Genomic DNA, 23,050 nt, shown 5'->3' with positions numbered 1-23,050 from the left:
CCCTTTTTGGGCCCCATAGTCCCTTTTTTGGCTCTCGGAGTCCCATTTTTGGGGCCAGAAATCCCCTTTTTTGGCTCCCGGAATCCCCTTTTTGGGTCTAAAAGTCCCATTTTTGGGTCTAAAAGTCCCATTTTGGGGTCCAAAAGGGCCATTTTGGGGTCCAAAAGTCCCCTTTTTGGGGCCAGAAATCCCCTTTTTGGGACCAGAAGTCCCATTTTTGGGGCCAGAAATCCCCTTTTTTGGGTCCAGAAGTCTTATTTTTGGGTCCAAAAGGGCCATTTTTGGGTCTAAAAGTTCCATTTTGGGGTCCAAAAGGGCCATTTTGGGGTCCAAAAGGGCCATTTTTGGATCCCAAAGTCCCATTTTTGGCTCCTGGAGTCCCATTTTTGGGGCCAGAAATCCCATTTTTGGGTCCCGAAGTCCCATTTTGGGGCCAGAAATTCCCTTTTTGGGACCAGAAGTCCCACTTTTGGGGCCAGAAATCCCCTTTTTTGGGTCCAGAAGTCTTATTTTTGGGTCCAAAAGGGCCATTTTTGGGTCTAAAAGTTCCATTTTGGGGTCCAAAAGGGCCATTTTTGGGTCCCGAAGTCCCATTTTTGGGTCTCGAAGTCCCATTTTGGGGCCAGAAATCCCCTTTTTGGGCCCCATAGTCCCTTTTTTGGCTCTCAGAGTCCCATTTTTGGGGCCAGAAATCCCCTTTTTTGGCTCCCGGAATCCCCTTTTTGGGTCCAAAAAGCCCATTTTTGGGTCCCAAAGTCCCCTTTTTGGGTCCCAAAGTCCCCTTTTTGGGTCTAAAGGTCCCATTTTGGGGTCCAAAAGGGCCATTTTGGGGTCCAAAAGCCCCCTTTTTGGGGCCAGAAATCCCATTTTTGGGACCAGAAGTCCCATTTTGGGGGCCAGAAATCCCTTTTTTGGGGCCGGAAGTCCCATTTTTGGGTGTAAAAGTGCCATTTTTGGGTCCCGAAGTCCCATTTTGGGGCCATGTTTTACCACCCTGAGATTCTGCAGCGCCGCAGCGGCTGCTTTGGCACCATTTGGTGAGCACTGATGGGGCCCTTTTGGGGTCATAACCCCCCCCCCCGTGACCTCTGACCCCCACGTGACCCCTGACCTCCCACCACGTGACCTCTGACCCCCGTGACCTTTGACCCCTGACCCCAGGTTGGCCGCCACCTGCGTGTCCCGTCTGCAGCGCCGGGAGGTGATGGCCGTGGATGTGCCCCGAACGTGGTGGGTGGGGGGCGCTATGGGGTCCTATGGGCTATATGGGGCGCTATGGGGTGCTGTGGGGCTCTATGGGGTGTCTATGGGACGCTATGGGGCGCTATGGGGTGCTGTGGGGCTCTATGGGGTGTCTATGGGGCGCTATGGGGTCCTATGGGCTATGTGGGGCGCTATGGGGTGCTGTGGGGCTCTATGGGGTGTCTATGGGACGCTATGGGGCGCTATGGGGTGCTGTGGGGCTCTATGGGGTGTCTATGGGGCGCTATGGGGTCCTATGGGCTATGTGGGGCGCTATGGGGTGCTGTGGGGCTCTATGGGGTGTCTATGGGGCGCTATGGGGTCCTATGGGCTATGTGGGGCGCTATGGGGTGCTGTGGGGCTCTATGGGGTGTCTATGGGGCGCTATGGGGTCCTATGGGCTATGTGGGGCGCTATGGGGTGCTGTGGGGCTCTATGGGGTGTCTATGGGGCGCTATGGGGTCCTATGGGCTATGTGGGGCGCTATGGGGTGCTGTGGGGCTCTATGGGGTGTCTATGGGGCGCTATGGGGTCCTATGGGCTATGTGGGGCGCTATGGGGTGCTGTGGGGCTCTATGGGGTGTCTATGGGGCGCTATGGGGTCCTATGGGCTATGTGGGGCGCTATGGGGTGCTGTGGGGCTCTATGGGGTGTCTATGGGGCGCTATGGGGTCCTATGGGCTATGTGGGGCGCTATGGGGTGCTGTGGGGCTCTATGGGGTGCTGTGGGGCTCTATGGGGTGTCTATGGGGCGCTATGGGATCCTATGGGCTATGTGGGGCGCTATGGGGTGCTGTGGGGCTCTATGGGGTGTCTATGGGGCGCTATGGGGTCCTATGGGCTATGTGGGGCGCTATGGGGTGCTGTGGGGCTCTATGGGGTGTCTATGGGGCGCTATGGGGTCCTATGGGCTATGTGGGGTGCTATGGGGTGCTGTGGGGCTCTATGGGGTGTCTATGGGGCGCTATGGGGTCCTATGGGCTATGTGGGGCGCTATGGGGTGCTGTGGGGCTCTATGGGGTGTCTATGGGGCGCTATGGGGTCCTATGGGCTATGTGGGGCGCTATGGGGTGCTGTGGGGCTCTATGGGGTGTCTATGGGGCGCTATGGGGTCCTATGGGCTATATGGGGCGCTATGGGGTGCTGTGGGGTGTCTATGGGGCGCTATGGGTTATATGGGGTGTCTATGGGGCGCTATGGGGTGCCTATGGGGCGCTATGGGTTATATTGGGTGTCTATGGAGCGCTATGGGGTGCCTATGGGGTACTATGAGTTATATGGGGTGTCTATGGGGCTCTATGGGGTGCCTATGGTGTGCTGTGGGGTGCCTATGGGGCTCTATGGGGTGCTGTGGGGTGTCTATGGGGCTCTATGGGGTGCCTATGGTGTGCTGTGGGGGGCCAATGGGGTGCTGTGGGGTGCGTATGGGGCTCTATGGGGCACTATGGGGGGTGCTGTGGGTTATATGGGGTGTCTGTGGGGCTCTGTGGGGTGCCTATGGGGCGCTATGGGGCGCTATGCGGTATATGGGGTGTCTATGGGCCTCTATGGGGCGCTATGGGTTATATGGGGTGTCTATGGGGCTCTATGGGGTGCCTATGGTGTGCTGTGGGGTGCCTATGGGGTGTCTATGGGGTGCTGTGGGGTGTCTATGGGGCGCTGTGGGGTGTTTATGGGGCTCTAAGGGGCACTACGGGGGGTGCTATGGGTTATATGGGGTGTCTATGGGGCTCTATGGGGTGCCTATGGGGCGCTATGGGGCGCTATGCGGTATATGGGGTGTCTGTGGGGCTCTATGGGGCGCTATGGGTTATATGAGGTGTCTATGGGGCTCTATGGGGTGCCTATGGTGTGCTGTGGGGGGCCTATGGGGTGCTGTGGGGTGCCTATGGGGCTCTGTGGGGTGTCTATGGGGCTCTATGGGGCACTACGGGGGGTGCTATGGGTTATATGGGGTGTCTTTGGGGCTCTATGGGGCGCTATGGGTTATATGGGGGCTCTATGGGGCGCTATGGGTTATATGGGGTGTCTATGAGGCGCTATGGGTTATATGGGGGCTCTATGGGGTGCTATGCGTTATATGGGGTGTCTATGGGACGCTATGGGTTATATGGGGGCTCTATGGGGTGCTATGGGTTATATGGGGTGTCTATGGGACGCTATGAGTTATATGGGGGCTCTATGGGGTGCTATGGGTTATATGGGGTGTCTATGGGGCGCTATGGGTCCCTATTGTGGGCTCCGTCGGCCCCGCCCCCCAACCCCGAAGCCCCGCCCCCACACCCGAAGCCACGCCCCGACCTTAGTCCCGCCTCCTTACCCTAAGCCCCGCCCCACCTCCTGTAGCCCCGCCCCCCGACCTTAGCCCCGCCCTCACATCCTGTAGCCCCGCCCCTGACGTTAGCCCCGCCCCCTCCCAGCTCCGCCCTGGCCGCCTTCGTGCAGGGATTGGCTCTGCCCCGCTCTCTGGCCCCGCCCCTTCCGGCCGAAGCTCCGCCCCTCCGCTGCTCCCTCTATCTGGCGGCGCTGCTGCAGCTCGGCCTCACCCGCGTCTATTGGAGGCAGTGCGGGGCGCTGGCGGGTGCGCCATGTCGCGATATATCGCGATAGAGGGTGGGACGGGGGAGGGCTGCGGCCGCGCGGGGGTGGCGTGGGGGCCGATATGTCGCGATAGGGGGCGGCATGTCCCGATATGGGGGTGGTACACCTGGATATGTCGTGATAGGGGGCTGTATATCGCAGTAAGGGGGTGATATGTCGCGCTATGGGGCAATATGTTGTGATTGGGGCGCGATATATCGCGATATGGGGTGGTGGGTTGCAATAAGGGGGTGATATATCGCAGTATGGGGCAATATGTTGCAATAGAGGCGCGATATATCACAACGTGGGGCGGTATATTGCAGTAAGGGGGTGATATATCGCGATATGGGGCGGTATATTGCAGTAAGAGGGTGATATATCGCGATATGGGACAGTATATTGCAATAAGGGGGTGATATATCGCAGTATGGGGCAATATATCGTGATGGGGCACAATATATCGCGATATGGGGCGGTATATCGCGATAAGGGGGTGGTATATCGCGATATGGGGGGCGATATATCACAATATGGGGTGGTATATCGTGATAGAGGGGCACTGTATCGTGATGTGGGGCGGTATATCGCGATAAGGGGGTGATACAGCACGATATGGGCGAATATGTCATGATTGGGGCACGATATATCGCGATATGGGGGGGTATATTGCAATAAGGGAGTGATATATCGCGATATGGGGTAGCATATCACAATAGGGGAGCGATATATTACGATATGGGGCCGTATATCGCAATAAGGGGGTGATATATCGCGATAGGGGGGCAATATATCGTGATATGGGGTGGTATATTGTAATGGTGGGGGTGATATATCGCGATATGGGGCAGTGGATCACTATAGGGGAGTGATATATCGCGATATGGGGCGGTATATTTCAATAGGGGGGTGATATGTTGTGATATGGGGCGGTGTATCGCGATAAGGGACCAATATATCGCAATATGGGGCAATATATCGTGATTGGGGCATGATATATCGCGATATGGGGCGGTGTATCACGATAGGGGGGCGATATCGCGCTATGGGGCAGCATATCGCGATAGGGGAGTGATATATCGTGCTATGGGGCAGCATATCGCGATAGGGGGGGCGATATATCATGCTATGGGGCAGCATATCGTGATAGGGGAGCGATATATCGCACTATGGGGCGATCTATCGCGATATGGGGGTGCTGCATCGCGACGTGGGCCCCGACGTGGGGCCGGGGCGGTCGCTATGGGTCTGTGCCCCACAGAGGAGGTGGCGGCGGTGTGGGGCCGACTGCACCGCCTCCATCCGCCCCCCACCATCGACCTCAGCCCCACGGCGCGGTGAGTTCTGCCCCATGGCGGCCCCATAGCTGCCCCATAGCGGCCCCATACGTAGCCTGCGGCTGCCCCACAGCTGCCCCATAGGTACCCCACAGGTGCTCCATAACTGCCCCATGAACACCCCGCATCCCCCCCATATTCCCCCATAGCCCCCACAACCCCCATATCCCCCACAGACACCCCATATCCCCCCATAGACCCCCATATCCCCCCATAGAGCCTCCGTATCCCCCCTATAGCACCCCATAACTCCCCATATCCCCCACAGACACCCCATAGCCCCCCATAGACCCCCATATCCCCCCATAGAGCGTCCGTAACCCCCCATAGCCCTCCATAACTCCCCATAGCCCCCCACAGACACCCCATAGCGCCCCATAACCCCTTGTAGCACCCCATAGCACCCCATAACCCTCCACAGGCACCCCATAACACTCCGTATCCCCCTTGAAACCCCTATAGCACCCCGTAACTCCCCATAGCCCCCCACAGACACCCCATAGCACCCCATAACCCACCGTAGCCCCCCATATCCCCCACATCCCCCCATATCCCCCCCATCTCCCCCCGTATCACCCCGTATCCCCCTATAACCCCCCATAGCCCCCCACATCCCCCCATATCCCCCCATACTCCCTCATAGACACCCCATACCCCCCCATATCCCCTCACATCCCCCCATATCCCTCCTTACGCCCCCATATCCCCCCATATCCCCCCCATCTCCCCCCCATGACCCCCCATAACCCCCTATAGCCCCCCACATCCCCCCCGTGTCCCCCCATCTCCCCCCATATCCCCCTATATCCCCCCGTACCCCCCCATATCCCCCCATATACCCCCCGTATTTCCCTATAGCCCCCCATATCACCCCCCATACCCCTCCATATCCCCCCATATACCCCCTATATCACCCCATATCCTCCTATAACCCCCCATAGCCCCCAATACTCCCCCCATATCCCCCCCACATCCCCCCATCTCCCCCCATGTCCCCCCATATCCCCCTATATCCCCCCATAACCCCCTATATCCCCCATATCCCCCATATCCCCCCATATCCCTCCATATCCCCCCTATACCCCCCCATCTCCCCCCATACTCCCCCATCTCCCCCCATTCCCCCCCCCTAGACACCCCATAACCCCCCATATCACCCCCCATACCCCCCCATATCCCCCCGTATCCCCCCATATGCCCCCCATATCCCCCTATAGCCCCCCATACCCCCCATATCCCTCCCATACCCCCCATATCCCCCCCATATCCCCCACATCCCCCCCACATCCCCCCCATCCCCCCATATTCCCCCATATACCGCTCATATTCCCCTATAGCCCCCCATACCCCCCCATATCCCCTCCATGTCCCCCCATATCCCCCTATATCCCCCATAACCCCCCATATCACCCCCCATACCCCCCCGTATCCCCCATATCCCCCCATATCCCCCCATATCCCCCCACATCCCCCTATATCCCCCCATACCCCCCCATTCCTCCCCATACCCCCCATATCCCCCCCATGCCCCCCCATATCCCCCCATATGCCCCCCATATCCCCCTATAGCCCCCCATGCCCCCCCATATCCCCCCCATTTCCCCCCATCTCCCCCCCATATCCCCCATACCCCCCCATGGACACCCCATAACCCCCCATACCCCCCCCAATTCCCCCCATCTCCCCCCCATACCCCCCCATATCCCCCCATACCCCCCATAGTCCCCCATAGACACCCCATAACCTCCCATACCCCCCATACCCCCCCATTCCCCCCCATGCCCCCCCGTATACCCCCCATATCCCCCCATATCACCCCCATCTCCCCCCATCTCCCCCCACATCCTCCCACATCCCCCCTATATCGCCCCATATCCCCCTATATCCCCCCATATCCCCCATATCCCCCCTATATCCCCCCACATCCCCCCACATCCCCCCCATCTCCCCCCATTCCCCCCCATTCCCCCCCATGCCCCCCCATACCCCCCCATATCCCCCCCATTTCCCCCCATCTCCCCCCCATATCCCCCCATACCCCCCCATATTACCCCAATAACCCCGCCATACCCCCCATGTCCCCCCATATCCCCCTATATCCCCCATAACCCCCCATATCACCCCCCATACCCCCCCGTATCCCCCCATATCCCCCCATATCCCCCCACATCCCCCTATATCCCCCCATACCCCCCCATTCCTCCCCATACCCCCCATATCCCCCCCATGCCCCCCCATATCCCCCCATATGCCCCCCATATCCCCCTATAGCCCCCCATGCCCCCCCATATCCCCCCCGTTTCCCCCCATCTCCCCCCCATATCCCCCCATACCCCCCCATGGACACCCCATAACCCCCCATACCCCCCCCAATTCCCCCCATCTCCCCCCCATACCCCCCCATATCCCCCCATACCCCCCATAGTCCCCCATAGACACCCCATAACCTCCCATACCCCCCCATACCCCCCCATTCCCCCATGCCCCCCCATATCCCCCATATCCCCCTATATCCCCCCACATCCCCCCATATCCCCCCACATCCCCCCATCTCTCCCCATTCCCCCCCACGTCCCCCCATATCCCCCCATATACCCCCCATATACCCCCCATATACCCCCCATATGCCCCCCATACCCCCCCATATCCCCCCATACCCCCCCATACCCCCCCATTCCTCCCCACATCCCCCCATATCCCCCCACATCCCCCCCGTGTCCCCCCATATCCCCCCATAACCCCCCATATCACCCCCCATACCCCCCATATCCCCCCATAACCCCCCATATCACCCCCCATACCCCCCCATATCCCCCCATATACCCCCCATATCCCCCCATAACCCCCCATACCCCCCCATAGACACCCCATACCCCCCCATACCCCCCCATACCCCCCCATATCCCCCCTATAACCCCCATATACCCCCCATATCCCCCTATAACCCCCCATAGCCCCCCATATTCCCCCACATCCCCCCCATATCCCCCTATATCCCCCCACATCCCCCCATATCCCCCCCGTGTCCCCCCATATCCCCCCATATCCCCCCATAACCCCCCATATCACCCCCCCATATCCCCCCATATACCCTCTATATTCCCCCATACCCCGCCATTCCTCCCCACACCCCCCATATATCCCCCATATCCCCCCACATCCCCCCCATCTCCCCCCCATCTCCCCCCATTCCCCCCCCATAACCCCCCATATCACCCCCCATGCCCCCCCATATCCCCCCATATGCCCCCATACCCCCCCATCTCCCCCCCATCTCCCCCCCATCTCCCCCCCATATCCCCCCATACCCCCCCATACCCCCCCATTCCTCCCCATACCCCCCATATCCCCCCACATCCCCCCATAACCCCCCATATCCCCCATATCCCCCATATCCCCCATATCCCCCCTATATCCCCCCACATCCCCCCATATCCCCCCACATCCCCCCCATCTCCCCCCATTCCCCCCCATGTCCCCCCATATCCCCCCATATACCCCCCATATGCCCCCCATACCCCCCCATATCCCCCCCATTTCCCCCCATCTCCCCCCCATCTCCCCCCCATATCCCCCCATATCCCCCCATACCCCCCCATACTCCCCCATCTCCCCCCATTCCCCCCCCATATCCCCCCATACCCCCCCATATCCCCCCATAACCCCCCATAGTCCCCCATGGACACCCCATAACCCCCCATAACCCCCCATATCCCCCCTATAACCCCCATACCCCCCCATACCCCCCCATGGACACCCCATAACCCCCCCCCCCCCCAGGCTGCAGCTGCTCCCCGATGCGCAGTGTGCGATGGCAGCGCTGGAATTCGCCCCCGATCCGTTCTTTGGGCTCATGGAGGGGGGGCCGCCCAGCCCCACACAGCTGCTGCGGGTCTGCCCCATAGCTGCCCCATAGCTGCCCCATAGATAGCCCCACACAGCTGCTGCGGGTCTGCCCCATAGCTGCCCCATAGCTGCCCCATAGATAGCCCCACACAGCTGCTGCGGGTCTGCCCCATAGCTGCCCCATAGCTGCCCCATAGATAGCCCCACACAGCTGCTGCGGGTCTGTCTGCCCCATAGATAGCCTATAGCTGCCCCATAGATAGCCCCACACAGCTGCTGCGGGTCTGCCCCATAGCTGCCCCATAGATAGCCTATAGCTGCCCCATAGATAGCCCCACACAGCTGCTGCGGGTCTGCCCCATAGCTGCCCCATAGATAGCCTATAGCTGCCCCATAGATAGCCTATAGCTGCCCCATAGATAGCCACACACAGCTGCTGCGGGTCTGCCCCATAGCTGCCCCATAGATAGCCTATAGCTGCCCCATAGATAGCCCCACACAGCTGCTGCGGGTCTGCCCCATAGCTGCCCCATAGATAGCCCCACACAGCTGCTGCGGGTCTGCCCCATAGCTGCCCCATAGATAGCCCCACACAGCTGCTGCGGGTCTGTCTGCCCCATAGCTGCCCCATAGATAGCCTATAGCTGCCCCATAGATAGCCCCACACAGCTGCTGCGGGTCTGTCTGCCCCATAGCTGCCCCATAGATAGCCTATAGCTGCCCCATAGATAGCCCCACACAGCTGCTGCGGGTCTGTCTGCCCCATAGCTGCCCCATAGATAGCCCCACACAGCTGCTGCGGGTCTGTCTGCCCCATAGATAGCCTATAGCTGCCCCATAGATAGCCTATAGCTGCCCCATAGATAGCCCCACACAGCTGCTGCAGGTCTGCCCCATAGCTGCCCCATAGCTGCCCCATAGATAGCCCCACACAGCTGCTGCGGGTCTGCCCCATAGTTGCCCCATATATAGCCTGTAGCTGCCCCATAGATAGCCCCACACAGCTGCTGCGGGTCTGTCTGCCCCATAGCTGCCCCATAGATAGCCTATAGCTGCCCCATAGATAGCCCCACACAGCTGCTGCGGGTCTGTCTGCCCCATAGCTGCCCCAGAGATAGCCTATAGCTGCCCCATAGATAGCCCCACACAGCTGCTGCAGGTCTGCCCCATAGCTGCCCCATAGATAGCCTATAGCTGCCCCATAGATAGCCCCACACAGCTGCTGCGGGTCTGTCTGCCCCATAGCTGCCCCATAGCTGCCCCATAGCTGCCCCATAGCTGCCCCATAGATAGCCCCACACAGCTGCTGCGAGTCTGCCCCATAGATAGCCTATAGCTGCCCCATAGATAGCCCCACACAGCTGCTGCAGGTCTGCCCCATAGCTGCCCCATAGATAGCCCCACACAGCTGCTGCAGGTCTGCCCCATAGCTGCCCCATAGATAGCCCCACACAGCTGCTGCGGGTCTGCCCCATAGCTGCCCCATAGATAGCCTATAGCTGCCCCATAGATAGCCTATAGCTGCCCCATAGATAGCCCCACACAGCTGCTGCGGGTCTGTCTGCCCCATAGCTGCCCCATAGATAGCCTATAGCTGCCCCATAGATAGCCCCACACAGCTGCTGTGGGTCTGCCCCATAGATAGCCCCACACAGCCCCATAGCTGCCCCATAGGTAGGCCGTAGAAGTCCCATAGATAGCCCATAGCTGCCCCATAGCCGCCCCATAGCTGCTTCACAATCTCTTCTCTGTGCCGCACAGATCCTGGAGGAGCCGCTCTTCCTTGGTGAGTTCTGCCCCACACTTATGGGGCAGGGAGGGGCGCTGCCCCATAGCGCTGCCACAACGGCCCTGCCCCATAGCCCTGCCCCATAACTGCCCCCCATCCCTGCCCCATAGCTGCCCCCCATCCCTGCCCCATCTCTGCCCCATAGCTGCCCCATAGCTGCCCCCCTATAGCTGCCCCATAACTGCCCAATAGCTCTGCCCCACAGCTGCCCCATAGCTACCCTATAGCTGCCCCATCCCTGCCCCACAGCTGCCCCATAGCTGCCCCCCATCCCTGCCCCATCTCTGCCCCATAGCTGCCCAACATTCTGCCCCATAGCTTCTCTGTAGCCGCTCCATAGCTGCCCCCCATAGCTGCCCCATAGCTGCCCCACAGCTGCCCCATAGCTTCCCCACACCTGTGCCCCATAGCTGCCCCATAGCCGCCCCATAGCTGCCCCACAGCGCTGCTGTGCCCCACAGCTCCCACTCCGGAGAGCATCACCATGAGGGAAGCGGAAGGCGCCGCTCTGCCCCCACTGCTGGAGGTGGGGCTGCCCCATAGCGCCTATGGGGCGCTTATGGGGCGCTTATGGGGCTTTTATGGGGCTCTTATGGGGGACTTTTGGGGCTCTTATGGAGGGCTTATGGGGCACTTACGGGGGGCTTATGGGGCTCTTATGGGACTCTTATGGGGGGCTTATGGGGGGCTTATGGGGGGCTTATGGGGCTGCCCCATAGCGCACTTATGGGGCGCTTATGGGGGGCTTATGGGGCGCTTATGGGGGGCTTATGGGGGGCTTATGGGGCTGCCCCATAGCGCTTATGGGGGGCTTATGGGGTGCTTAGGGGTCTGCCCCATAGCACACTTATGGGGCGCTTATGGGGGGTTATGGGGTCTTATGGGACTGCCCCATAGAGCACTTATGGGGCACTTATGGGGGGCTTATGGGGGGCTTATGTGGCTGCCCCATAGCGCTTAGGGGGCGCTTATGGGGGGCTTATGGGAGGGGTATGGGGGGATTATGGGGCTATGGGGTTTCTATGGGGCGCTATGGGGTTTCTATGGGGCGCTGTGGGGTTTCTGTGGGGTGCTATGGGGTTTCTATGGGGCGCTCGGGGTTTCTATGGGGCGCTATGGGGTTTCTATGGGGTATTATGGGGCGCTATGGTGCGCTATGGGTTTCTATGGGGCGCTTTGGGTTTCTATGGGGCACTGTGGGGTTTCTGTGGGGTGCTGTGGGGTTCTATGGGGCGTTAGGGGGTTTCTATGGGGCGCTGTGGGGTTCTATGGGGCGTTATGGGGTTTCTATGGGGCGCTGTGGGGTTCTATGGGGCGCTATGTGGTTTCTGTGGGGCATTGTGGGGTTTCTGTGGGGCACTGTGGGGTTCTATGGGGCATTATGGGGTTTCTGTGGGGCGCTGTGGGGTTCTATGGGGCGCTGTGGGTTTCTATGGGGCGCTTTGGGGTTTCTATGGGGTTTCTATGGGGCGCTATGGGTTTCTATGGGGCGCTTTGGGTTTCTATGGGGCACTGTGGTGCGCTATGGGGTTTCTATGGGGCGCTGTGGGGTTCTATGAGGCCATATGGGGCGCTATGTGGTTTCTATGGGGCACTGGGGTTTCTGTGGGGTGCTGTGGGGTTCTATGGGGCGTTATGGGGATTCTATGGGGCGCTGTGGGTTTCTATGGGGCGCTTTGGGGTTTCTATGGGGTATTATGGGGCGCTATGGGGTTCTATGGGGCGCTTTGGGTTTCTATGGGGCACTGTGGTGCGCTATGGGGTTTCTATGGGGCGCTGTGGGGTTCTATGAGGCCATATGGGGCGCTATGTGGTTTCTATGGGGCACTGTGGGGTTTCTGTGGGGCACTGTGGGGTTCTATGGGGCGTTATGGGGTTTCTGTGGGGCGCTGTGGGGTTCTATGGGGCGCTGTGGGTTTCTATGGGGCGCTTTGGGGTTTCTATGGGGTATTATGGGGCGCTATGGGTTTCTATGGGGCGCTTTGGGTTTCTATGGGGCACTGTGGTGCGCTATGGGGTTTCTATGGGGCGCTGTGGGCTTCTATGAGGCCATATGGGGCGCTATGTGGTTTCTATGGGGCACTGTGGGGTTTCTGTGGGGTGCTGTGGGGTTCTATGGGGCGTTATGGGGATTCTATGGGGCGCTGTGGGTTTCTATGGGGCGCTTTGGGGTTTCTATGGGGTATTATGGGGCGCTATGGGGTTCTATGGGGCGCTTTGGGTTTCTATGGGGCACTGTGGTGCGCTATGGGGTTTCTATGGGGCGCTGTGGGGTTCTATGAGGCCATATGGGGCGCTATGTGGTTTCTATGGGGCACTGTGGGGTTTCTGTGGGGCACTGTGGGGTTCTATGGGGCGTTATGGGGTTTCTGTGGGGCGCTGTGGGGTTCTATGGGGCGCTGTGGGTTTCTATGGGGCGCTTTGGGGTTTCTATGGGGTATTATGGGGCGCTATGGGTTTCTATGGGGCGCTTTGGGTTTCTATGGGGCACTGTGGTGCGCTATGGGGTTTCTATGGGGCGCTGTGGGGTTCTATGAGGCCATATGGGGCGCTATGTGGTTTCTATGGGGCACTGTGGGGTTTCTGTGGGGTGCTGTGGGGTTCTATGGGGCGTTATGGGGATTCTATGGGGCGCTGTGGGTTTCTATGGGGCGCTTTGGGGTTTCTATGGGGTATTATGGGGCGCTATGGGGTTCTATGGGGCGCTTTGGGTTTCTGTGGGGCACTGTGGTGCGCTATGGGGTTTCTATGGGGCGCTGTGGGGTTCTATGAGGCCATATGGGGCGCTATGTGGTTTCTATGGGGCACTGTGGGGTTTCTGTGGGGTGCTGTAGGGTTCTATGGGGCGTTATGGGGTTTCTATGGGGCGCTGTGGGGTTCTATGGGGCGCTGTGGGGCACTGTGGGCTTCTATGAGGCCGTATGGGGCGCTGTGGGGTTTCTGTAGGGTGCTGTGGGTTTCTATGGGGCGCTGTGGGGTTTCTGTGGGGCGCTGTGGGGCGCTGTGGGGTTTCTATGGGGCGCTGTGGGGTTTCTGTGGGGCGCTGTGGGGTTCTGTGGGGCACTGTGGGGCACTGTGGGGTTCTGTGAGGCCATATGGGGCGCTGTGGGGTTCTATGGGGCGCTGTGGGGTTTCTGTGGGGCGCTGTGGGGTTCTGTGGGGCGCTATGGGGTTCTATGGGGTGCTGTGGGGCACTGTGGGGTTCTATGAGGCCATATGGGGCGCTGTGGGGTTTCTGTAGGGTGCTGTGGGTTTCTATGGGGCGCTGTGGGGTTCTGTGGGGCGCTATGGGGCGCTGTGGGGTTTCTGTGGGGTGCTGTGGGTTTCTATGGGGCGCTATGGGGTTCTATCAGGTGCTGTGGGGCGCTACGGGGCGCTGTGGGGTTCTGTGGGGCGCTGTGGGGTTTCTGTGGGGCGCTGTGGGGTTTCTGTGGGGCGCTGTGGGGTTCTATGGGGCGTTATGGGGTTTCTATGGGGCGCTGTGGGTTTCTATGGGGCGCTGTGGGGTTCTATGGGGCGCTTTGGGGTTTCTATGGGGCACTGTGGTGCGCTATGGGGTTTCTATGGGGCGCTGTGGGTTTCTATGGGGCGCTTTGGGGTTTCTATGGGGTATTATGGGGCGCTATGGGGTTCTATGGGGCGCTTTGGGTTTCTGTGGGGCACTGTGGTGCGCTATGGGGTTTCTATGGAGCACTGTGGGGTTTCTGTGGGGTGCTGTGGGGTTCTATGGGGCATTATGGGGTTTCTGTGGGGCGCTGTGGGGTTTCTATGGGGCGTTATGGGGTTTCTATGGGGCGCTGTGGGGTTCTATGGGGCGCTGTGGGTTTCTATGGGGCGCTTTGGGTTTCTATGGGGCACTGTGGTGCGCTATGGGGTTTCTATGGGGCGCTGTGGGGTTCTATGAGGCCATATGGGGCGCTATGTGGTTTCTATGGGGCACTGTGGGGTTTCTGTGGGGTGCTGTGGGGTTCTATGGGGTGTTATGGGGTTTCTATGGGGCGCTGTGGGGTTCTATGGGGCGCTCTGGGGTTCTATGGGGTGCTGTGGGGCACTGTGGGGTTCTATGAGGCCATATGGGGCGCTGTGGGGTTTCTGTAGGGTGCTGTGGGTTTCTATGGGGCGCTGTGGGGTTCTGTGGGGCGCTCTGGGGCGCTGTGGGGTTTCTATGGGGCGCTGTGGGGTTTCTGTGGGGCGCTGTGGGGTTCTGTGGGGTGCTGTGGGGCACTGTGGGGTTCTATGAGGCCATATGGGGCGCTGTGGGGTTCTATGGGGCGCTGTGGGGTTTCTATGGGGCGCTGTGGGGTTTCTGTGGGGCACTGTGGGGTTCTATGAGGCCATATGGGGCGCTGTGGGGTTCTATGGGGCGCTGTGGGGTTTCTGTGGGGCGCTGTGGGGTTCTGTGGGGCGCTATGGGGTTTCTATGGGGCGCTATGGGGCGCTGTGGGGCGCTGCAGGAGGCGGAGCTGCCCGAACCGACCCCGGAGGAGCTGCAGTTCATCAGTGAGGCCGAATCGGAGCTGCTGCCCCACTGTGAGCACTTATGGGGGCGCTGTGGGGCCGCTATGGGGCAGCTGTGGGGAGGGGGGGCGTCTATGGGGCGGCTGTGGGGTGGGGGGCGTCTATGGGGCGCTGTGGGGCGGCTGTGGGGAGGGGGGGCGTCTATGGGGCGGCTGTGGGGCGGGGGGGCGCTGTGGTGCCGCTATGGGGCAGCTGTGGGGAGGGGGGGCGTCTGTGGGGCTGCTATGGGGTGCTATGGGGCAGCGGGGGCATCTGTGGGGCTGCTATGGGGGGCTATGGGGCAGTTATGGGGTAGAAGGGGGCATCTATGGGGCCGCTATGGGGCGCTATGGAGCAGGGGGGCTTCTGTGGGGTTTCTATGGGGCCGCTATGGGGCAGGGGAACTTCTGTGGGGTCTCTATGGGGTGTCTATGGGGCTGGGGGGGCATCTATGGGGTCAGTATGGGGTGCTATGGGGAGCTATGGGGTGGAAGGGGGCATCTATGGGGCGCTATGGGGCCGCTATGGGGCAGAGGAGCTTCTACAGCGTTTCTATGGGGCCACTATGGGGCAGGGGAACTTCTGTGGGGTCTCTATGGGGCCGGGGGGGCAGCTATGGGGCCTCTATGGGGCGCTATGGGGTGGAAGGGGGCATCTATGGGGCGCTATGGGGCAGAGGAGCTTCTATGGGGTTTCTGTGGGGTGCTATGGGGTCGCTATGGGGTCTCTATGGGGCAGGGGGGCATCTATGGGGTGCTTACGGGGTTTCCGTGGGGCAGGGGGCATCTATGGGGTTTCTATGGGGCAGGTACCTATGGGGCGGGGGGGTGTCTATGGGGTTTCTATGGGGCACCTATGGGGTCTCTGTGGGGCAGGGGGGCGTCTATGGTGTGTCTATGGGGCACCTATGGGGCAGGGGGGCGTCTATGGGGTTTCTGTGGGGTGCTGTGGGGTCTCTATGGGGCAGGGAGGCATCTATGGGGTTTCTATGGGGTTTCTATGGGGCAGGACGGCATCTATGGGGTTTCTATGGGGTGCCTATGGGGCAGGGCGGCATCTATGGGGTTTGTATGGGGCGCTGTGGGGCGGGGGGGGCACTTATGGGGCTGAGGCCGTAAATTGTGCCCCACAGTGGAGGAGATCCCGGAGGAGGAGGAGGAGGTGGGGGGCCCTGCAGTGGGTGAGCACTTATGGGGCAGGGGGGCACTTGTGGGGCAGGGGGGCACTTACGGGGCGGGGGGGCACTTGTGGGGTGGGGGGGGCACTTATGAGGCGGGGGGGACTTGTGGGGTGAGGGGCACTTGTGGGGTGGGGGGTGACTTGTGGGGCAGGGGGCACTTATGGGGCGGGGGGCACTTGTGGGGCAGAGGGAGCACTTACGGGGTAGGGGGCAGTTACAGGGCGTGGGGGACTTATGGGGCAGCCCCATAAGTGGGGGTGAGACCCATAGATGTGGGGTGGGCCCCATAAGTGGTGTCTGTGCCCCATAAGCGTGGGGCAGCCCCATAAGTGGGGGTGGGCCCCATAAGTGGTGTCTGTGCCCCATAGCGCTATGGGGCGTCCCCATAAGTGGGGGTGGGACCCATAGATGTGGGGTGGGCCCCATAAGTGGGCCTCGTAAGTGGTGTCTGTGCCCCATAGCGCTATGGGGCGGCCCCATAAGTGCGGTTTGTGCCCCATAGAGCTGGAAGTGCCCGAGGAGCCCCAACTGCCCCCAGAGGTGCGTGGGAGGCACAGTGGGGCAGCTATGGGGTGGCTATGGGGCAGCTGTGGGGCGCTGTGGGGCAGTTATGGGGCGCTATGGGGCGCTATGGGGTGTATATGGGGCACTATGGGGCGCTATGGGGTGGTTATGGGGTAGCTGTTGGTTCTGTGGGGCGCTATGGAGTGTCTGTGGGGTGGTTATGGGGCGCTATGGGGCAGCTGTGGGGCGCTGTGGGGCAGCTATGGGGTACTATGGGGTGTCCATGTGGTGTCCATGAGGCGCTATGGGGTGGTTATGGGGCAGCCATGGGGCGCTATGGGGCGGCTATGGGGCGCTATGGGGTGGTTATGGGGCGCTATGGGGTTTCTATGGGGCGCTGTGGGTCCCTGTGGGTCTTTATGGGGTCTTTATGGGTCCCTATGGGGTCCTTATGGGGTCCCTATGGGTCTCTGTGGGTCTTCATGGGGTCCCCGTGGGCTCTATGGGTCTCTGTGTATCTCTATGGGTCTCTATGGGTTTCTATGGGGTCTTACAGGGTCTCTGTGGGTCTCTATGGGGTCTCTATGGGTCCCTATGGGTCTCTATGAGTCTTTATGGGGTCTGTATGGTTCCTTATGGGTCCCTATGGGTCTCTATGAGGTCTCTATGGGTTTCTATGGGGTCTGTATGGGGTCTCTATGGGGTCCCTATGGGTCCCTATGGGTCTCTATGGGGTCTCTATGGGGTCTTTATGGGTTTCTGTGGATCCTTATGGGGTCTCTGTGGGTCTCTATGGGGTCTCTGTGGGTCTTTATGGGGTCTCTATGGGTCCCTATGGGTCGCTATGGGTCCCTATTGCTTTCTCTGGGTCCCTTTGGGGTCGCTATGGGGTCGCTATGGGGCCGCCCCACAGCCTGCCCCGCTGTGCCCCATAGGCCGCCCGCCCCCCCCGGCCGCCCCCCACAGCCGCCCCCCTTCAGATCCCGGCAGCGCAGTTCCGCGCTCAGCTCCGCCCCACAGTGCACTGCGGCCCCATGGTGAGAGCCTCCGCCCCACAACCGCCCCCCTGCAGCGGCGCCTCTGCCCCATAAGTGCCCGTTGGGACCCACAGCTCTGCCCCATAAGTGCCACCTCTGCCCCATAAGTGCCCTTCGGGGCCCAGAAGTGTCACCTCTGCCCCATAAGTGCCCTTTGGGACCCACAGCTCTGCCCCATAAGTGCCCTTTGGGACCCAGCAGGGCCGCCTCTGCCCCATAAGTGCCCTTTGGGACCCATAAGTGCCCATTGGGATTCACAGCTCTGCCCCATAAGTGCCACCTCTGCCCCATAAGTGCCCTTTGGGACCCATCAGGGCCGCCTCTGCCCCATAAGTGCCATTTGAGACCCACAGCTCTGCCCCATAAGTGCCACCTCTGCCCCATAAGTGCCCTTCGGGGCCCAGAAGTGTCACCTCTGCCCCATAAGTGCCCTTTGGGACCCACAGCTCTGCCCCATAAGTGCCCATTGGGATCCATCAGGGCCGCCTCTGCCCCATAAGTGCCCATTGGGATCCATCAGGGCCGCCTCTGCCCCATAAGTGCCCTTTGGGACCCATAAGTGCCCATTGGGATTCACAGCTCTGCCCCATAAGTGCCACCTCTGCCCCATAAGTGCCCTGTGGGACCCATCAGGGCCGCCTCTGCCCCATAAGTGCCATTTGAGACCCACAGCTCTGCCCCATAAGTGCCACCTCTGCCCCATAAGTGCCCTTTGGGGCCCATAAGTGCCACCTTTGCCCCATAAGTGCCCTTTGGGACCCAGCAGGGCCGCCTCTGCCCCATAAGTGCCCTTTGGGACCCACAGCTCTGCCCTATAAGTGCCATCTCTGCCCCATAAGCACCACCCTATAAGGGATGCCTCTGCCCCATAAGTACCCATTGGGATCCATAAGTGCCACCTCTGCCCCATAAGTGCCACCTCTGCCCCATAAGTGCCCTTTGGGACCCATCAGTGCCCCCTCTGCCCCATAAGTGCTTTTCGGGGCCCATAAGTGCCACCTTTGCCCCATAAGTGCCCTTCGGGACCCATCAGGGCCTCCTCTGCCCCATAAGTGCAATTTGGGACCCACAGCTCTGCCCCATAAGTGCCATCTCTGCCCCATAAGTGCTTTTTGGGACCCGCAGCTCTTCCACATAAGTGCCCCCCAATCTATGGGGCAGCCCCACACATCTGTAGGGCACTGACCCACGGTGCTATGGGGCAGACCCACACATCTATGGGGCGCTGACCCCCGGCGCTATGGGGCTGCCCCACAGATCATCCCAGAGCTGCACCCAGAATGGCGTCGGACCCCCATGGAGCTCTTCAGGACCCCCGCTGTGGGTGAGCGCTATGGGGCTGCCCCATAAGTGCCCCCTCTGCCCCATAAGTGCCCATTGGGACCCACAAGTGCTCCCTCTGCCCCATAAGTGCCCCCTCTGCCCCGTAAGTGCCCATTGGGACCCACAAGTGCTCTCTCTGCCCCATAAGTGCCCCCTCTGCCCCATAAGTGCCCATTGGGACCCACAAGTGCTCCCTCTGCCCCATAAGTGCCCCCTCTGCCCCGTAAGTGCCCATTGGGACCCACAAGTGCTCTCTCTGCCCCATAAGTGCCCCCTCTGCCCCGTAAGTGCCCATTGGGACCCACAAGTGCCACTTCTGCCCCATAAGTGCCCCCTCTGCCCCATAAGTGCCCATTGGGACCCACAAGTGCCACTTCTGCCCCATAAGTGCCCATTGGGACCCATAAGTGCCCCCTCTGCCCCATAAGTGCCCATTGGGACCCATAAGTGCCCCCTGTGCCCCATAAGTGCCCATTGGGACCCCCAGCTCTGCCCCAGAAGTGCCAACTCAACCCCATAAGTGCCCCCCAATCTATGGGGCAGCCCCACAAGTGCCCCCCCCCCTCCCCCCCCCGCCCCATAGGATGGCTGCCCCCCGAGTTATGGGATCTGTGGGTCAGAGCCGCCCGCCCCATAGCGCCGGAGCCCAGTGAGGTGGAGGTGAGTTGTGGGGCCATTCTGTGGGGTGAGACCCACAGCTGTGGGGGCTCTATGGGGCAGCTATGGGGCTCTGTGGGGCTCTATGGGGCGCTGTGGGGTCTCTATGGGTCCTTATGGGGTCTCTCTGGGGCCCTATGGGGTTTCTGTGGGTCTCTATGGGGCAGCTATGGGGCACAGTGGGGCTTTATGGAGCACTATGGGGTCGCTATGGGTCATTATGGGGTCTCTATGGAGCACAGTGGTCTCTATGGGGCTCTATGGGGCGCTCTGGGGTTTCTATGGGGCGCAGTAGGTCTATGGGGCACTATGGGGTCTCTATGGGGCACAGTGGGGCTCTATGGGGCGCTCTGGGGTTTCTATGGGGCGCAGTAGGTCTATGGGGCGCTATGGGGTTCTGTGGGGCACAGTGGGGCTCTATGGGGCGCTATGGGGTCTTTATGGGGCGCTATGGGGTTTCTATGGGTCTCTATGGGGCACTGTGGGGCTCTATGGGGCACTGTGGGGTTTTTGTGGGTCTTTATGGGGTCCCTATGGGGCTCTATGGGTCTTTATGGGTCCTTATGGGGTCTCTATGGGGCTCTGTGGGGCACTGTGGGTTTCCTGTGGGTCTTTATGGGGTCTCTGTGGGGCTCTGTGGGTCTTTATGGGATCTGTGGTTCTTTATGGGGCCGTTATGGGGCACTGTGGGGTCTCTGTGGGGCACGGTGGGTCTGTGGGGCCGTTGTATGGGGCTGAGACCCACAGCTGTGCCCCATATAGGAACTCAGGGAGGTCCCGGAGCCGAGTGTGGGGCTGCTGCCCTCCTCAGGTCTTGTATGGGGCGCTGTGGGGTGGTTATGGGGCGCTATGGGGTGGTTATGGGGTGCTATGGGGTGGTTATGGGGTGATACGGGGTGGTATGGGGGGATATGGGGCGCTATGGGGGGATATGGGGCGCTATGGGGGGATATGGGGCGCTATGGGGTGGTTATGGGGCGCTGTGGGGTGATATGGGGGGATATGGGGCGCTATGGGGTGATATGGGGTGCTGTGGGGTGCTATGGAACGCTGTGGGGTGGTTATGGGGCGCTGTGGGGTGGTTATGGGGCGCTGTGGGGTGGTTATGGGGTGATATGGGGCGCTATGGGGGGATATGGGGTACTGTGGGGTGGTTATGGGGCACTATGGGGTGGTTATGGGGGGTTATGGGGTGGTTATGGGGTGATATGGGGCGCTATGGGGTGATATGGGGTGCTGTGGGGTGCTATGGAACGCTGTGGGGTGGTTATGGGGCGCTGTGGGGTGGTTATGGGGTGATATGGGGTGGTTATGGGGCGCTGTGGGGTGATATGGGGGGATATGGGGCGCTATGGGGTGGTTATGGGGTGATATGGGGGGATATGGGGCGCTATGGGGTGCTGTGGGGTGCTATGGAACGCTGTGGGGTGGTTATGGGGCGCTGTGGGGTGGTTATGGGGCACTATGGGGTGGTTATGGGGCGCTGTGGGGTGGTTATGGGGTGATATGGGGCGCTATGGGGGGATATGGGGTACTGTGGGGTGGTTATGGGGCGCTATGGGGTGGTTATGGGGGGTTATGGGGTGGTTATGGGGTGATATGGGGCGCTATGGGGTGGTTATGGGGTGCTATGGGGGGCTATGGGGTGATATGGGGTGCTATGGGGCACTGTGGGGTGGTTATGGGGCGCTGTGGGGGGATATGGGGCGCTGTGGGGTGGTTATGGGGTGATATGTGGGGCTATGGGGTGATATGGAGGGTTATGGGGTGGTTATGGGGTGATATGGGGCGCTATGGGGTGCTGTGGGGTGCTATGGGGGGCTATGAGGTGCTTATGGGGTGATATGGGGTAGTTATGGGGGGTTATGGGGTCTTATGGGGTGCTATGGGGGGCGCTGTGGGGTGGTTATGGGGCGCTATGGGGTGATATGGGGTGGTTATGGGGCGCTATGGGGTGGTTATGGGGTGATATGGGGTGCTATGGGGTACTGTGGGGTGGTTATGGGGTGATATGGGGTGGTTATAGGGGGATATGCGGTCTTATGGGGGGATATGGGGTGATATGGGGGTTACGGGGTGGCTATGGGGTGGTATGGGGTGGCTGTGGGTTGCTATGGGGTTACTATGGGTCGCTATGGGGCCATTATGGGGTGGCTGTGGGTCGCTATGGGGCCTCCATGGGTCGCTATGGGGTGGCTGTGGGTCGCTATGGGGCCTCTGTGGGTCGCTATGGGGTGGCTATGGGTCACTATGGGGCTGTTATGGGGTGGCTGAGTCGCTATGGGGTGGCTATGGGTCGCTATGGGGTGGCTGTGGGTCGCTATGGGGTGACTATGGTTCGCTATGGGTCCGTATGGGGTGGTTGTGGGTCGCTATGGGGCCGCTATGGGTCGCTATGGGTCCCTATGGGGTGACTATGGGTCGTATGGGTCCCTATGGGGTCCCTATGGGGTGGCTGTGGGTCACTATGGGGTGGCTATGGGTCACTATGGGGCCGCTGTGGGTCACTATGGGGTGGCTGTGGGTCACTATGGGTTCCTATGGGGTGGCTGTGGGTCACTATGGGGTGGCTATGGGTCACTATGGGTTCCTATGGGGTGGCGCTGTGCGGCTGTGGGGCAGAGCTGACCCTGGAGGTGACCCCGGAAGAGCTCCGCCCTTTGGTGACCCCGGCGGAGGAGTGGAGGTCGGAGGGGGCGGGGCCTAAGGGGAGGGGGGGCGTGACCGCGAGCAGCCGACCAATCGGATTCGTCCCCGCCCCGCAGAGCCCCGCCCCCTCTGCCCGAACTTCCGGAAGAGGCGGTACTTCCGCCGGTGGGCGTGGCTTCGATGCGGCGGTCAGTAGGCGTGGCTTAGAGGGAGGGGCGTGGCTTAACCCAATCTGACCCCGCCCCCTCTTTGCTCCTATAGGGCGGCGCTGGAGGGAGCGGCGCGACCGGAAGGGGCGGAGCTTCACGGGCTCCTGCCGAGCTCCGCCCCCCGGAAGTTGTGGGCGCGGCTCTTCCGGGTTTGTCTGGGTAAGGGGGCGGGGTTTCGCGGTCGGCGACCAATCTGAAGA

The 23,050-nt window shown here is 60.9% G+C and overlaps 1 protein-coding gene across 7 annotated transcripts in view; it reads left to right on the top strand.

Moving 5' to 3' along the window:
* Nucleotides 1–6: 6 nt before the first annotated feature.
* The window catches only part of REC8 (REC8 meiotic recombination protein), a 23,606-nt gene continuing 562 nt past the window's right edge, over nt 7–23,050 (top strand). Inside the window, exons 1-17 of one of the 7 annotated variants that reach the window (XM_040655011.1) lie at nt 7–1,037; nt 1,162–1,230; nt 3,663–3,823; nt 5,084–5,159; nt 8,940–9,051; nt 10,767–10,791; nt 11,256–11,320; nt 15,249–15,324; nt 16,424–16,471; nt 16,974–17,011; nt 17,911–18,012; nt 19,270–19,336; nt 19,919–19,995; nt 20,755–20,803; nt 22,615–22,678; nt 22,758–22,829; nt 22,903–23,009. In XM_040655011.1, coding sequence (XP_040510945.1) covers nt 982–1,037; nt 1,162–1,230; nt 3,663–3,823; nt 5,084–5,159; nt 8,940–9,051; nt 10,767–10,791; nt 11,256–11,320; nt 15,249–15,324; nt 16,424–16,471; nt 16,974–17,011; nt 17,911–18,012; nt 19,270–19,336; nt 19,919–19,995; nt 20,755–20,803; nt 22,615–22,678; nt 22,758–22,829; nt 22,903–23,009 — 1,264 coding nt within the window. In that variant the 5' untranslated portion in view covers nt 7–981. The remainder of the gene's footprint in view (nt 1,038–1,161; nt 1,231–3,662; nt 3,824–5,083; nt 5,160–8,939; nt 9,052–10,766; nt 10,792–11,255; nt 11,321–15,248; nt 15,325–16,423; nt 16,472–16,973; nt 17,012–17,910; nt 18,013–19,269; nt 19,337–19,918; nt 19,996–20,754; nt 20,804–22,614; nt 22,679–22,757; nt 22,830–22,902; nt 23,010–23,050) is intronic. The other 6 variants (XM_040655008.2, XM_040655013.1, XM_040655009.2 and 3 more) reach the window with 6 other exon arrangements.

Source organism: Gallus gallus, chromosome 35, assembly GCF_016699485.2.
Source record: "Gallus gallus isolate bGalGal1 chromosome 35, bGalGal1.mat.broiler.GRCg7b, whole genome shotgun sequence".
Classification (NCBI taxonomy): domain Eukaryota; kingdom Metazoa; phylum Chordata; class Aves; order Galliformes; family Phasianidae; genus Gallus; species Gallus gallus.
Note: the sequence above shows the minus strand (reverse complement) of the source record. Positions and strands in the feature narration are given on the sequence as shown.